The sequence below is a fragment of the Podarcis cretensis genome, assembly GCF_951804945.1.
Source record: "Podarcis cretensis genome assembly, chromosome: 16".
Lineage (NCBI taxonomy): Eukaryota > Metazoa > Chordata > Lepidosauria > Squamata > Lacertidae > Podarcis > Podarcis cretensis.
The window spans coordinates 26,202,768-26,218,201 of record NC_137186.1 but is presented as its reverse complement, the minus strand read 5'-3'; the positions used below and the strand labels follow the sequence as shown (position 1 = coordinate 26,218,201).

The following is a 15,434-nucleotide window of genomic DNA, read 5'->3' as shown; positions in this document are numbered from 1 at the left end:
GCCTTGGCTCCCAAACAAATCAGCTCCCAAACAATCGAAACCCGGAAGTGAGTCTTCTGGTTTATAAAATACGGGCCTTTGTTGGCAAGGGGATGTCTCTGCTTTTTAAGATGCTGTCTAGGTTTGTCATTGCTTTTCTCCCAAGAAGCAGGCGTCTTTTAATTTCGTGACTGCTGTCACCATCTGCAGTGATCATGGAGCCCAAGAAAGTAAAATCCCTCACTGCCTCCATTTCTTCCCCTTCTATTTGCCAGGAAGTGATGGGACCAGTGGCCATGATCTTCGTTTTTTTTAACGTTGTGCTTCAGACCATATTTTGCACTCTCTTCTTTCACCCTCATTAAGAGGTTCGTTAATTCCTTCTCACTTTCTGCCATCAAAGTTGTGTCCTTCTGCATATCTGAGGTTGCTGTTAATGGAGCCTAAAAATTGCATTCGCCTTTTCTGCAGCTGCCTCACTTTGCTGGCTCACCTTCAGCTCACAATAGACTTGCAATCCTTTTCACACATCCTTCCCCCAACCCCCTAGCCAGGTATCTCACCTCTTCAACAAAACCAGTAATTTCCCCCTTTTATCGTTTAAGAGATTAATCTTCTCAATTTTATTTCTTTTAAAAACACGCACATAAAATGGCTTGTGCTGGTTTTCCCAATTCCAGTACACATTTTTTAAACCATTCCCATTAAAGCACCATTCTGTCCCCCCCAGAAAAACTAAACGTTAAGAAATGAGAAACAAAATTAATAAACGTAGTGTACCAGATGTGATTGTTAAAGTGACAGGGCCCAGAAGGACCCAGCTGGAAGATGGCACAGCGCATCCCATTCCCATCCCTGCTTTCCTCAAGGAGCAGAAGAGTGTCGGACAGTAACTGTGCAACGGCAGGCAGCAAATCAGTTCTCTAAGCACAGTCCCTCGTTCTCCGCTGCCTGCCCCGGCAGGCAACTTTATCAAGCATGAAGGGCAGCTTCTTCTTCGACCATCAGCTCCTGCAGGGTCACTTCTTCACAGAGGCCAGGTAGGCAAACCAGAAGAGGGCCACCAGGTTCCCAAACAGCACCTGGAACTGTGTTGAGGAGGAATTTGGTTAGAATTTAAGTTCTGACCTACCACATTCACCTCCCTGGAGGTGCTGTCGGGGACTGAACCCGGGATCTTCTGCATGCAAAACAGAGGCTCTACCCAGGGCTAGCCCAAGGCATTCTGGCAAACCACAAAATGGAGCCCTTCCCTGGCAGGGAAGAAAGGGTGGGTGAAGATCTACATGGGTTAGAGCGTGGTGCTGATAACGCCAAGGTTGCAGGTTTGATCCCTGTGGGGAAACAGATGCCTATTCCTGCACTGCAGGGGGTTGGACTAGGATCAGCATTTCCCAAACTTGGGTCTCCGGCTGTTGTTGGACTACAACTCCCATCATCCAGGCTGACCCTATCTGCCCACAGACTGTCTTGCCAGAGTGGTGCATGCTCTAGTTATCTCCCGCTTGGACTACAGCAGTGTGCTCTACGTAGGGCTACCTTTGAAGGTGGCCCGGAAACTGCAATTAATCCAGAATGCAGCACAATTCAAAGTGTTGGTGCTGACCTTTAAAGCCCTAAACAGCCTTGGTCCAGTATACCTGAAGGAGCGTCTCCACCCCCATCGTTCAGCACTGAGATCCAGCGCCGAGGGCCTTCTGGCAGTTCCCTCATTGCGAGAAGTGAGGTTACAGGGAACCAGACAGAGGGCCTTCTTGGTAGTGGCGCCCACCCTGTGGAACACCTTCCCTTCAGGAAATAAGCAGCTATCCTATCTTCAAAAGACATCTGAAGTCAGCCCTGTTCAGGGAAGTTTTTAATATTTAATGCTGTATTGTTTTTAACACTCGATTGGGAGCCGCCCAGGGTGACTGGGGAAACTCAGCCAGATGGGTGGGGTATAAATAATAAATTATTATTAGTAGTAGTAGTAGTATTATTCAGTGGTCCTGCTAGCTAGGGATGATGGAAGTTGCAGTCCAACAACAAAGTTTGGGAAACACTGGACTGGATGATCCTCAGGGTCCCTCCCAAGTCTAAAAATTCTATGGCTCTATGATTCTACATCAGGAACAAGGGGAGAGATAAAGATCTACATTGGGATCTGCTGCACTAGTGGATTCTGCTGCCTGAGGCAGTCTCCTCACCTTGCCTCATGGCTCTACAACTGAGCTACAGCCATTCCCTTTAAGACACGGGAAGCTGACTTACCGAGTCAGGCCACTGGCCATTGGCCCATTTCCCACAGCACTGTCTGCACTGACTGGCAGCAGCTCTCTCAGGGCTAAGGATAGAAGCCGGCACAAGGAAGTTGCCTTCTCATTGAGCTACGGCCATGGCTACCTTTCATAACACCAGATGCACTATAAGTTCAGAGATGGGGGAAACCTGTGGCCTTCCAGGTGTCGGTGGCCTCCAACTCCCATCATTCACGGCTGCCCTTCATGCTGGCTAGAGCTGATGGGATTTGGAGTCCAGCATCTGGAAGCTCCCGGTTATCCCAGCTCTAAGAGGACTGATACTTTCATGGATGTACCCTGAACCGCTTGGGAGACATGCATGCGAGGACTGAATGCCTGGGGCACGTGGAGGGAATCGTGTGGGTCTCTCCCCCCCCCCCCCACGGCTCAGCACCCCACGGAGTGGGAACCGCCCCCCCCCCGACCGAAAAGCGAGTCCTCTCACCTGCATAGGCACGTAGTTCAGATTGATAAACTGGACCGGCGTCCACACCTTCCAGTTCATCTTGAGGGATGTCCAGTAGCTGGATTTCATCCTTTTGACGAAAGCAGAGGTATCCTTCCCCTGAAAGACATGGATAAACTGAGCCAGAGGAGGCCTCGAGGGAGGGGGGGTGGACCAGGGGGATGTCCTGCACCTTTTCTGCAGTGGTTCAAGTCCCAGCCAACCCAGATCCCAAGGTTGGTGCTGACCTTTAAAGCCCTAAATGCCTCGGCCCAGTTTACCTGAAGGAGCGTCTCCACCTCCATCGTTCTACCCGGACAGTGAGGTCCAGCTGACAGCCTTCTGGCGGTTCCCTCCCTGCGAGAAGTGAGGTTACAGGGAACCAGGCAGAGGGCCTTCTTGGTGGTGGCGCCTGCCCTGTGGAACGCCCTCCCATCAGATGTCAAGGAAATAAACAACTATCTGACTTTTAGAGGACATCTGAAGGCAGCCCTGTTTAGGGAAGTTTTTAATGTTTGATGTTTTCTTGTGTTTTTAATATTCTGTTGGGAGCTGCCCAGAGTGGCTGGGGAAACCCAGCAAGATGGGTGGGATAATTAATTATTATTATTATTATTGGCATTCTAGCCTCACAACAGTCCTGTGAGGCAGCTCAGGCCAAGAGAGAGAAACAACTGGTGTGGGATTCACATAAGTTATTCAGCAAGGTTTATAGCACCACTTTATCAGCAAAAACCAAGTCGTTTACATTTTATTTATTTCTTTTTTAAAAAAAGAAGAAGTGTATACTGCTATATCATTAAAAGAAAAACAGAGCAATAATAAACTAAGCTAAAACCGTATAAAACGGACATCATTGCCTGAAGGATGCGTTCTTAATTGCTCGCATAGCAAGCCTGACAGAACAGAAAAGTCTGCAGCAGGTGTTTAAAATAAGATGCCTGCTGAATCTCTACCGGCAAGATATTCCACAAGCCTGGACCAACGATACTAAAGGTTATTGCTGTTGTTTGTTTGTTTCTTATTGTTGTCTAATGAGCCTTAGCAACTTGAGGAATGACCAGTGGTGCTCCTGCAGATTATCTTGGCGATCTAGTTGGGATATAAGGGCTCAGCCGGTCCCTGAGGTACCCTGGACCTACGTTGTTCAGGGATTCGCTTTTTAGAATCATAGAATTGTAGAGTTGGAAGGGACCCTAACGGTCATCTAGTCCAACCCCCTGCAATGCAAGAATCTCTAAAGCACCCACAACAGGTGGCTACCCAGACCCTGCTTAAAAACCTCCAGTGAATGAGAATCCACAAACTCCACTGTCAGACGTCTCTTACAGTCTGAAAGTTCTTCCTGGCATTTACTTGGAATCACCTTTCTTGTATCTTGAAGCCCTTCGTTCGGGTCCTACCTGTTATGTATTCAGTGGTCTGTGTTTGCCTGTGCTTGAGTCTGGACTAAGGATTCTGAGGCCCTGTGTTCTGATTCAAAACATGATATCCAATCACAGAACATTTCAGGATTTGGGCTTCTGCCATTGGCCCTTAAAACTCTTGAGTCACAATTCGCAGCTTGGAAGTTTAGACAGCCAATCATGTTGGGAGTGGGAGTGGCCCAGGCCTTCAGAAACGTATATAAGTAGTTGTTTTGCCCCTGTTGCCCAGTTCTGTTATTTCAAGAATGGTTCTTGCTGTTATCAATGTGCCTTGCCTTATGGGAACCCACCTACACTTCACTGTTAGCATTCCTGCTCTGTTATTGCAGTCATAGGATTGTTTGTCTTTCACATGACGTGGTATGTTTTGACTCCACAGAGCGGGAAGTGATGGAGACAAGATATTTGTGTTACTGTGTTCTGTGAAGTATTGTCCTTTGTTCTTTTTCTTTTTGCTGTCTGATGCTAGAGAGGGAGCCATGTTGCAGTGCTCTGTGTGTGTTTATATGTAAATAAAGTAGATTAGCCAAAACGCTGAGTTGCTGAGGTCTGTTACGCATGATGCGCAAACTCTGCGGATCCCTAAGTGTGCCAGTGTCGGTTGGCATCGGTCGCTGTGATGTTCGGGCTGAAGAAAGCTTATAAAGCTCTCGAAAGATCGACCAGGAGGGAGGGAACATGCCAGTCGGGCATGTGTCTCTGCCAAGGTCCTACTCGAGTGTAGGCTGAACTCCTGACATTCACTACCCTCCTGAGCAAGAGGAGAAAAGCTTGCTCCACATACAGCCACCGTCACCGCCACCCTGATTCGAGCTGATGGGCACAAGCCTTTCCATCACAGGGCAGACCCAGGGATATACCTCCAGCAGGTTCATGACGAAGTAATAAAGCACTAGGAAGGCTGGGGCAACCACAAGCCGGTCCAGCAGGAGTCTCTTGGCGATGGAAACTGGCACATCCGATGGGAACCATCGCTCCAAGTAGAGGTAGAAATAGTGGCTCAGTGGCCCAGTGAAGAAAAACCTGGAAAAGCAGGAAGGGGGAGGGGGCAGGAAGGGAGATTGTACATTGTTCATACAGACACCATTCTGCCTCTTCAAAAAATATCAGCTTAACTGTAAAAACTCGGCTCCAGACAGTTTAAACCCCAGCAACAAAACCCATAAGCTTCCCCCATTCGCTGAGCTGCTGTGATATCATGCAACCTCCTGGCTGCTAAGAGGAGAAGGGATTGTTCACTATTTTGCAAGATTATTTTACTACATCACAACCCTGGTCATCAGAAAACCTCTGAGCCGATGTTAAAAATGATTTTTAAAAAAAACTGGAATTCAAAAGCATTCAACGGGTGATTAAAATCAATAGCAGCTAACAAAGAATAAAACATGTGTCAATTCAACATGTCTGGCTCAGCTGGCCTAAGCAAAAATTGTTTTCAGCGCTCACCAAAAAAGAGAGCAGCGAGGGGCATTTGGAGGGTGCCAACGATGGGCAGGGGGCTCTAAAGGGCAGCCATTGCCAGATAAATATTTGGCTGCAGGTCAGTGGTTGCAATGTATATGGGGAAAGGGGCATCCTTGTTGCACCCCCCCCCCAGGCAAAATTCCAATTGTGCTGGTTAAGAATGTCAAAGGAGCTGTACTGCTGGTTGTGGTCCATGGTCTATCTAGTCCAACAGCCTTTTCTCACAGTGAGAAGCAGGATCCAAGAACAACCCAAGCACAAGGGCACTAGACCCATCTGCAGTTTCCAGGAAACTGCATTCAAAAGTGTTACTGCCTCGGATAGTAACTATCGGTAGCCTTATTCTCTTTTAAAGCCATCCGAGTTAGTGGCCCTTTCTACCTCCAGTGGCAGTGAGTTCCACAGTTTAACTATGTGGCGTGTGAAATCTGGCTGTGGCCCTGCCAACCTCCCTATATTTCCAAGCGGGCACAGCATGCTTTGCAAACCTGTCCAGATCCACCCTCGGAAGAATAGGGCCCCATTCTGGCCCCCACACTTACCCATAGATGAAGAACCTCAAAGGACCAGCCAAATCCAGACCTCTTTTCTTTTGGTTCTTCTCGATGATCTGAGCCAGGAAACTCCCAAGGGCTGAGAGGACCGCACTACAGGGAGGTAAAGAGAGAGCGTCTCAGAGGCCAGCCTGGGTCAAGCAACAAAGCCACTCATGAGAAGAGCCTGCTGGATCAGGATCCTGCTCTCACAGTGGCCAAGCAGATGCCCCAAAGGGAAACCTGCAAGTCAGACCAGCGCACAATAGTACTTTCTCCTCCTGTGGTTTCCAGCAACTGGTATTCAGAAGCATTTGCTGTCTTCCAATGATGGAGAGGCCATTGTGGCTAATGGCGATCAATAGTCCTTTCATTCATGAATTGGTCTAGCCATCCCTGTCTCCTGTGGCAGCGAGTTCCACAGTTTAATTATGCGCTAATCGAATAAGTGCCACTGTATTCTGCTCTGGTCAGACCTCACCTGGAGTACTGTGTCCAGTTCTGGGCACCACAGTTCAAGAAGGACACTGACAAACTGGAACGTGTCCAGAGGAGGGCAACCAAAATGGTCAAAGGCCTGGAAACGATGCCTTATGAGGAATGGCTAAGGGAGCTGGGCATGTTTAGCCTGGAGAAGAGGAGGTTAAGGGGTGATATGATAGCCATGTTCAAATATATAAAAGGATGTCACATAGAGGAGGGAGAAAGGTTGTTTTCTGCTGCTCCAGAGAAGCGGACACGGAGCAATGGTTCCAAACTACAAGAAAAAAGATTCCTCCTAAACATTAGGAGGGACTTCCTGACAGTGAGAGCTGTTCGACAGTGGAATTTGCTGCCAAGGAGTGTGGTGGAGTCTCCTTCTTTGGAGGTCTTTAAGCAGAGGCTTGACAACCATATGTCAGGAGTACTCTGATGGTGTTTCCTGCTTGGCAGGGGGTTGGACTCGATGGCCCTTGTGGTCTCTTCCAACTCTATGATTCTATGATTCTATGATTCTAAGTCATTTCTTTTCTCAGTCCCGAATCTTCCAATCTTCACAGGATGTCCACGAGTTCTACCAGAAGCATTTTTACTCGGTATTATAGGCCAAGACATTAATAGACAAGATGTCAAACTGTCCTTATATGCAACAACAGCGGCAAAAGTATTGTTAGCCCAGAAATGGAAGCAAGAAGAAATTCTGACAAAAGAAGAATGGCAGACAAAATTAATGGAGTATGCAGAATTGGACAAATTGACAGGAAGGATTCGAAACCTGCGGGACCAGAGATTTACAGAAGATTGGAAGAAGTATATGAATTATTTGAAGAGCAACTGCAATCAACAAATTTCGCTAGTAGGACTAGAAGAAGTTTTGTAAGGAGAAATATATGAAGTGTTACAAAGTAGAAAAAGATAGAGATATTGGTTATGAGTTTGAAATGTGAATAGGGAAAATAAGAAATGCATACTAAGAGATTAGATTGGAAAATTTTCAGACAGGACTGATGGAAGTAAAAAAAAAAATGAATAAGATGTAAAAGTATGTTTATTTACCGTTGAAAATGATATGTTAAAAAACTAATTAAAAAAATTATATATAGGATGTCCACGAGTTCTAGCGTTAAAATCTAGTTAAAATCCCAGGTTCAAAGAAGAGGAATTTGGCAAACTGGCTTCGTAAACACAGAGGCCTGTATCATAACTGCTCGGAATCTCAGAGTGAGTCAGTTCATGCAATTGTAGGTTACTTGGGGAGATTATTAACACACTTCTACAACTCGTACAGGATTTAACAGCAGCCTTGCTGGACCAGACCAAAGGTCCATCTCATTTAGCTTTGCCCAACCTGGTGCAATCTAACAGAACACATTTTTTTTATGTCAGTTTCTCTGACGTATGCGTTTCTTCCCACACTTTACCCTAGTCAATGTATCTCTGAGCACATTACTTGGTTGGAGAACCAGATTGCAAAATTCAGAGAAGCACGAATTTCAACGGATGGCTGAGTTTCGGTTCATGCATTGTTCCGGAAAGTGTGATTTCGGGAAGGTTTGCTTTTAACCTGGATAGCTCAGTTGGCTAGAGCAGGCATAGGCAAACTTGGCCCTCCAGATATTTTTTGGGACTACAATTCCCATCATCCCTGACCCATGAGGGATCATGGGAGTTGTAGTCCCAAAACATCTGGAGGGCCGAGCTTGCCTATGCCTGGGCTAGAGTGTGGTGCTGATAATGCCAAGGTTGCAGGTTCGAGCCCTGCATATTCCTGCACTGCAGAGAGTTGGACTGGATTATTCTCAGGGTCCCTGCCAACTCTACAATTCTATGATATGAGAAAGGAATCTAATTTCTGCCCCACCCCTTTCTCCAGGTGAGCCCCTGTGCAAAACACAAAAAGATCAACAGAAGCGTGGGTTACTGGCATTTGGAAATACTCCCAACCCCTTCATCTTGAGATCTGCAAGAGCTCTCAAGAGATGGATGGCAAGGGGACCCAAATGAGCCCTTGAGAACTCAAGCACTTTTTGCTCAATACTCTGTCAAAGAAAGTCATCTATTCAGCCAGAGGATACATTCAGCTTTGGGGAGCATTGCATTTGCTCTTCTGATTATAAGGCAAGAGCTTCTATCCCATTTTCGAACTTTCGTTTCGCACTGCGGTGCTTGTTGCGTCATGGAACTGCAGTTGTTTTTTTAAAAAAATATATTTATTAAGATTTTACAACAAGTTTTAGCATAATCAAAAATTCAAATTATATTTTACATTTTCAGTTAACCCCCCTCCCCCCAACTTCTCTTTCTGGTTTATAGCATACAGTGGTACCTCGGTTACAGACGCTTCAGGTTACAGACGCTTCAGGTTACAGACGCTTCAGGTTACAGACGCTTCAGGTTACAGACTCTTTTAACCCAGAAATAGTACCTTGGGTTAAGAACTTTGCTTCAGGATGAGAACAGAAATCGTGCTCCGGCGGCACGACGGCAGCAGGAGGCCCCATTAGCTAAAGTGGTGCTCAGGTTAAGAACAGTTTCAGGTTAAGAACGGACCTCCGGAACGAGGCACCACTGTATTTATTTCTTCTGCATATAATTTATATGCCTTATGTACTAAAATGAACGTTGTACATTGTTAGTCTGTTCTTAACATTTTAACCTCATTTTTCTATTTTCTATTTATATTTGTCTATTGTAAGTGTATTACTCGAATCCTGCAAGTGAGTTCATTTCAATGCATTGTTTCCGTAAATACATCATAAAAGGTTCTCAATCATTTTTGAAGTCATGGTTGTCCTTATCTTTGAGTCCCTCCGTTAGCTTCGCCATTTCAGCATATTCCATCAACTTTTCTTGCTATTGTTTTTCATTGATATTTCATCGCTTTTCCATCTTTGAGCTAATAAAATTCTAGCCGCTGTTGTCGCATACATAAATAGATTCTTCTTGTCTTTTGGTAAATCTTGACCTACAATACCTAATAAAAACGCTTCTGGTCTTTTTAACAAAGGTTATCTTGAACGTTTTTTTCATTTCATTATAAATCATATCCCAATAATTTCTAATTATTTTACAATTCCACCACATATGAAAAAGGTACCTTCCTTTTCTTTGTATTTTCAGCACGTTGGAACTTTTTCAATACATTTTTGCCATTTTCACCAGTGTAATATACCATCTATACATCATTTTCATATACAGTGGTACCTCGGGTTAAGTACTTAATTCGTTCCGGAGGTCCGTTCTTAATCTGAAACTGTTCTTAACCTGAAGCACCACTTTAGCTAATGGGGCCTGCCACTGTCACTGCACCGCCACTGCATGATTTCTCTTCTCATCCTGAAGCAAAGTTCTTAACCCGAGGTAATATTTCTGGGTCAGCAGAGTCTGTAACCTGAAGCGTATGTAACCTGAAGCATATGTAACCCAAGGTACCACTGTAATTCTCTTTCAGCAATATACAATCTGTAAATTTTAAATTATTTTTCCATAACTTTCCCCAATCTTCCATTTGTATATTGTGCCCTATATCTTGTGACTTTATCTGGAACTGCAGCTTTTTGACTGATAAGTCACACAGAATCACCCTCACATCAGTGGGCATGATGCTAATCCTCTGCCCTTTGTGCTTCTGTTATAGGATTTTTCCTGATTTCCGAGAACTCCGGAGGAGGCCCTTCTCTTAATCCCACCACCCACACAGGCGCTCTTGCTGGGCACACAGAAAAGGGCCTTCTTGGTGGCTGCTCCCAGACTGTGAAACTCCCTCCCAGGAAAAGCTAGACTGGCTCCGTCCTTGTTCTCTTTCTGCCAGCATGCAAAGGCCGTTTTATTCCCACAGGCCTTTGCGAACTGTCTTTTTTTTTCTTTTTCTTTCTAATGAAAGGACTTTTAAGAGTGCTGTGCTGTTTTTATTATCTGTATTTCAATAGATTTGTGTTATATACTGTTTAAACTCTATTCTAGTTTAATTACTTTTTAAAGATTACTTTTTATATGATTTTAGCTATTTGTATTTTATCTGTCTAGCTTTAATTTGTGTAAGATGCCTTGCGTCCTGGTCTGGGGGGAAAGGTGGGATGATGATGATGATGATGCCAGGTTAATAATAATAGTCCCAGGTTACGAGGACTACCGATGGATTCCCCCCCCCCCCCCCCCCGGAATCAAGGAACATGGAAATGAGTGTTAAACATGCTATATATCACATTAGTTTTCCAGAAGTGGCTTTTATGCCATGTGAAAGCTCAAGCACAATGTGGGAATTAGCAGTTAGGCAAACTCTGGGGAAATGGAATTAACAGCTACATGAAGGAAGCTGGACATGACCCAGCTCATTAGAAAGCCTGTTTTCAACGCTTAATAATAATAATAATAATAATAATAATAATAATAATAATAATTTATTTATACCCTGCCCATCTGGCTGGGTCTCCCCAGCCACCCTGGGCGGCTTCCAACAAAGTATTAAAATACAGTGGTCTGTTAAACATTCAAAGCTTCCCTAAACAGGGCTGCCTTCAGATGTCTTCTAAAAGTCTGGTAGTTGTTTTTCTCTTTGACATCTGGTGGGAGGGCGTTCCACAGGGCGGGTGCCACTACCGAGAAGGACCTCTGCCTGGTTCCCTGTAACTTGGCTTCTCGCAGTGAGGGAACCTCCAGAAGGCCCTCAGCACTGGACCTCAGTGTCCGGGCAGAACGATGGGAGTGGAGGCGCTCCTTCAGGTATACTGGACCTGACTCTCTGGGCAGCTCCCAACACTCTGGGCGGCTCCCAACAGAACAAGTATAGCTCCCCACGGAACATTCGCACCCCAAAGCTTTGACCCCATTTCTTTGCTAAGAGTGTGGAAACTGAAGCAATGCAGGCGGTGGCCAACCTGAGAGAACACCCTTACTCCCACAGAACAACGAGGCAAAGAAGCTTCAGATCATGCAGAGTCTCAAAGCACCTTAGAGACTAAAACCTTGTATTAAGAACATAAGGAGAGCCTGGTGGGTCAGGTCACTGGCCCACCTAGTCCAGCCTCCTGCTCTCACAGTGGCCGCCGAAATGCCTGGGGGAAACCCACCAGCAGGACCTGAGCACAAGAGCAACATTCTCCCAACCTGTGGTTCCCAGCAGATAGTATTCAGAAGCATTGCTGCCTCCAACTGTGGCTAGCATGAATTTGTCCACCCTCTTTTAAAGTTATATAAGTTGGAGGCCACCACTGCGTCTTGTGGGAGTGAGTTCCACAGTTTAACTAAGCACCGTTTGAAGTGCTTCCTTTTATGTGTCCTGCCAAGGCTTAGGGCAGAATAAGCATGCTGACAATTCATTTCAGAAATCATCGACAATAAAAATATAATAATACTATTAATTTATTATTTACACCCCGCCCATCTGGCTGGGTTTCCCCAGCCACTCTGGGTGGCTCCCAACAGAACGAAAAGCACAATAAAACATGAGACATTAAAAACTTCCCTAAACAGGGCTGCCATCACGAAACAACTCTTGCGCCCAGCTGGGAATGCTGTGCAGGCTAAGGCTATTATCCTACATAAGCATAAAGGTAAAGGGACCCCTGACCATTAGGTCCAGTCATGGCCGACTCTGGGGTTGCGGCGCTCATCTCGCTTTATTGGCCAAGGGAGCTGGTGTACAGCTTCCGGGTCATGTGGCCAGCATGACTAAGCCACTTCTGGCGAACCAGAGTAGCGCACAGAAACGCTGTTTACCTTCCCGCCGGAGTGGTACCTATTTATCTACTTGCACTTTGACGTGCTTTCGAACTGCTAGGTGGGCAGGAGCAGGGGCTGAGCAACGGGAGCTCACCCCGTCGCGGGGATTCGAACTGCCGACCTTCTGATTGGCAAGTCCTAGGCTCTGTGGTTTAACCCACCGCGCCACCTGCGTCCCTCTACATAAGGATACTTGCGTGCATAAGCCCTTTTCAGCTCAGTTAAGACCAGTTTCTCAGGCTTAGGATCTGGCTTCCACAACAATGCAATGTGGAGTTGGGAAAATCCTGTTCTGTTCAGCCTAGTGGATCAGGTTGCGAAACCAGTCCTGCAAGACGCTGCTGAAGTTTCACGGAAGTTTCTAATCTGAAGGTTGAGATCTTTCAAACAGTTGAACTACCAGAGATTATTTCCAAATAAACCTGTTGGTCCTGGGATGGAACCTTTTAATGCAAATTAAAGCCAGCTTTTAGACTTTACATGCCCAACCAAAAAAATACAGCAGAGGTGACATCTCAGCATGCAGAACTACAGTTCCTACGATTCTTTAATCGCCAGGAGTATCACTGCAGATGGTGACAGGAGCCATGAAATTAAAAGGCACCTGCTTCTTGGGAGAAAAGCAATGACAAACCTAGACAGCATCTTAAAAAGTAGAGACATCACCTTGTCAACAAAGGTCCGTATAGTAAAAGCTATGGTTTTCCAAGTAGTGATGTATGGAAGTGAAAGCTGGACCATAAGGAAGGCTGATCGCCGAAGAATTGATGCTTTTGAATTATGGTGCTGGAGGAGACTCTTGAGAGTTCAATGGACTGCAAGAAGATCAAACCTATCCATTCTTAAGGAAATCAGCCCTGAGTGCTCACTGGAAGGACAGATCGTGAAGCTGAGGCTCCAATACTTTGGCCACCTCATGAGAAGAGAAGACTCCCTGGAGAAGACCCTGATGTTGGGAAAGATGGAGGGCACAAGGATAAGGGGACAACAGAGGACGAGATGGTTGAATAGTGTTCTCGAAGCTACCAGCATGAGTTTGACCAAACTATGGGAGGCAGTGGAAGACAGAAGTGCCTGGCGTGCTCTGGTCCAGGGGGTCACGAAGAGTCGGACATGACTAAACGACTAAACAACAACATTAAAGTGGTACAGTTGAGCTTTAAATATACAGCGTGAGTGCGGCCTAGGTCTGGGGGTGAGGACCAGCTTCAAATCCCCACCCAGCCTCTGGGCGACCTCAGGCCAATTGCTCTCAACCTAACCTTCCTTGCAAGGGTATTGCAAGGAGGTGATGCATGAAATAAACACACTGACCATTGGCAACAGCGATAGTTGATAACACAAAACAAGCTCTGGGGGCAAAGGGCAGCATATAAGTGTAAGAAGATAAAATAGTTTGACATGGGAGAGTGACAACCAGCGCTCAGTTCTAGGAAGGGCAAAGTCAGGAAATTGCTTGCAAGAAAATGATACAGTGCCCTGGCCCATCTCTGCAAACAGAAGAATTAAGCCACCTTCCTCCAAACTGGTGCTGTTGAAATGCTACAACTCCCATCACCCTCCACCAGCGCTGCCATGCATTTTAACAAACTAATAACATGTATTTCAAAAAGCAAAAGAAGATTCTTAAAAAACGGACAGACAAAACTAGTTTGCTTAGAATGGATTTCCAGTGAAAACCTGCTTTGCTTAGAATGGATTTCCAGTGAGTTCAACAGAACTTGCATGCCTAGGACCCCACGATTAGTAATTCACCGTGGCTACTCAGAAGTAAGTCCTGCTGAATGCCATGGGGTCCTGCTCCGCATGAGTTAAGACTGCATGATTCTAAACAGGACTACCCGGCTTCTGAAATGCTTTCTCTGGAGTAAGCCCCAACTAAGTTCAATGGGACTTGCTTCCTAAGAAATTAAGTTTTAAGGTAACAGGCGGCTGTTCCTGGGCAGCCACCTGACTGAATGATTACTCGGGAGTAAGCCCCGCAGACTTAAATAGGTATTTCTCCGCAGCAAATGCAGTTTCCGGGGATTGGATCCAATGTCAGCCCTACTCAGAGTAGACCTATTGAAGTGAATGGACATCACTAACTTAGTTTCGTTCGTTCCAACGGGTCTCCTCAAAGTATAACTCAGTTGAACCGCAACAGTTGTTCCCAGAACACGTTTACTCGGGAGTAAATCCCATTGAGTTGAGTCTTACTCCCGAGTAAAAGCATGCCGAGGTTCGCAGCCCACGCACCTGGAGACGGCTTTCGTGAGCACCGGGTAGAGGCGCAGCAGGAGCAAGTAGCGCGCTAGCAGCTTCTGGGGCAGCGGCCCCGATTCGGGCTTGGAAAGCGCCGGAGACATCGCGCAGACGAGCCGGACGGAGGAGCAAAGAAAAAAGCGCTCCGGGAGGTCCACTGCGCATGCGCTTCAGCGGCGGCCACCGAGAAGCTGGGCTAGCCACGCCCACTCAGCGGCATCTACCCCCGAAATGAGCCAATCAGAGGGGAGAGGGCGGGCATTACGACACAATAAGTGGGCGTGGCGTAGAAAGCAGGAGAAACAGTCACACACAAGAGTCCTAAACTTTTGCGCTTGGGAGGGGGCGGAGCCGGACGCGAATGTGGGCGGGACGGTTAGCTGAGGCGAAAAAAAATTAGCCAAGGAAAAGAGGGATAAGGAGCCGGGTGGTGCGCGTAGGGGCGGAGCTAGCCTTGCTTGTGAGGAGACTTTGACAGCGAGCGGGAAGGCGGAGCCACTTCTTTCTTTCTTTTCTCCTCAGGGTGGATTCCTCTTCTCCTACTGGCTGCGGGAGGATAGGGGCGGTCCCACTGGCGGAACCATGATTGGCGGCGGCTCTCGGATGACAGCGGGTCGCGCGCTTGTTTGCTCGCTCGCGGGAACGGGGAATCTCGCGCGGTTTCTGAGAGCGCGCGAAACTCAGTCTGGCAGGGATGGCGTATTGGAGAGGCGGCGGGCGGCGTCGCCGGTGGGGAACGGAGGCCCCCGCAGAAGGCGGCGAGGGAGAGGCGCCGCCGCGGTGAGGAAAGGGGGGCGGAGGCGCCCCCTCAGAACATGTACAGAGTGTCATTGGGCAGGAATTGGGGCTTTTATGGGCGGGT

The 15,434-nt window shown here is 46.8% G+C and overlaps 2 protein-coding genes and 1 long non-coding RNA gene across 3 annotated transcripts in view; 1 reads left to right on the top strand and 2 right to left on the bottom strand.

The window, feature by feature from the left end:
- Nucleotides 1-570: 570 nt before the first annotated feature.
- Nucleotides 571-14,737, bottom strand: PXMP2 (peroxisomal membrane protein 2). The gene is made up of 5 exons (XM_079957338.1): nt 14,567-14,737; nt 6,137-6,241; nt 4,991-5,153; nt 2,704-2,823; nt 571-1,067 (listed from the first exon to the last, which is right to left on the bottom strand). Exons 1-5 carry the CDS (start codon nt 14,674-14,676, stop codon nt 999-1,001), a joined length of 567 nt encoding a protein of 188 aa, XP_079813464.1. The 5' UTR covers nt 14,677-14,737; the 3' UTR covers nt 571-998.
- On the bottom strand, nt 3,476-4,984 carry LOC307205095. Its single transcript, XR_013833861.1, has 2 exons — nt 4,545-4,984; nt 3,476-4,501 (listed from the first exon to the last, which is right to left on the bottom strand). It is a non-coding gene; the product is annotated as an uncharacterized lncRNA (long non-coding RNA).
- A 2-nt stretch (nt 14,738-14,739) lies between the features above and the next one.
- Nucleotides 14,740-15,434, top strand: part of POLE (DNA polymerase epsilon, catalytic subunit) — a 56,513-nt gene continuing 55,818 nt past the window's right edge. Inside the window, exon 1 of the mRNA XM_079956276.1 lies at nt 14,740-15,352. Coding sequence (XP_079812402.1) covers nt 15,267-15,352 — 86 coding nt within the window. The 5' untranslated portion in view covers nt 14,740-15,266. The remainder of the gene's footprint in view (nt 15,353-15,434) is intronic.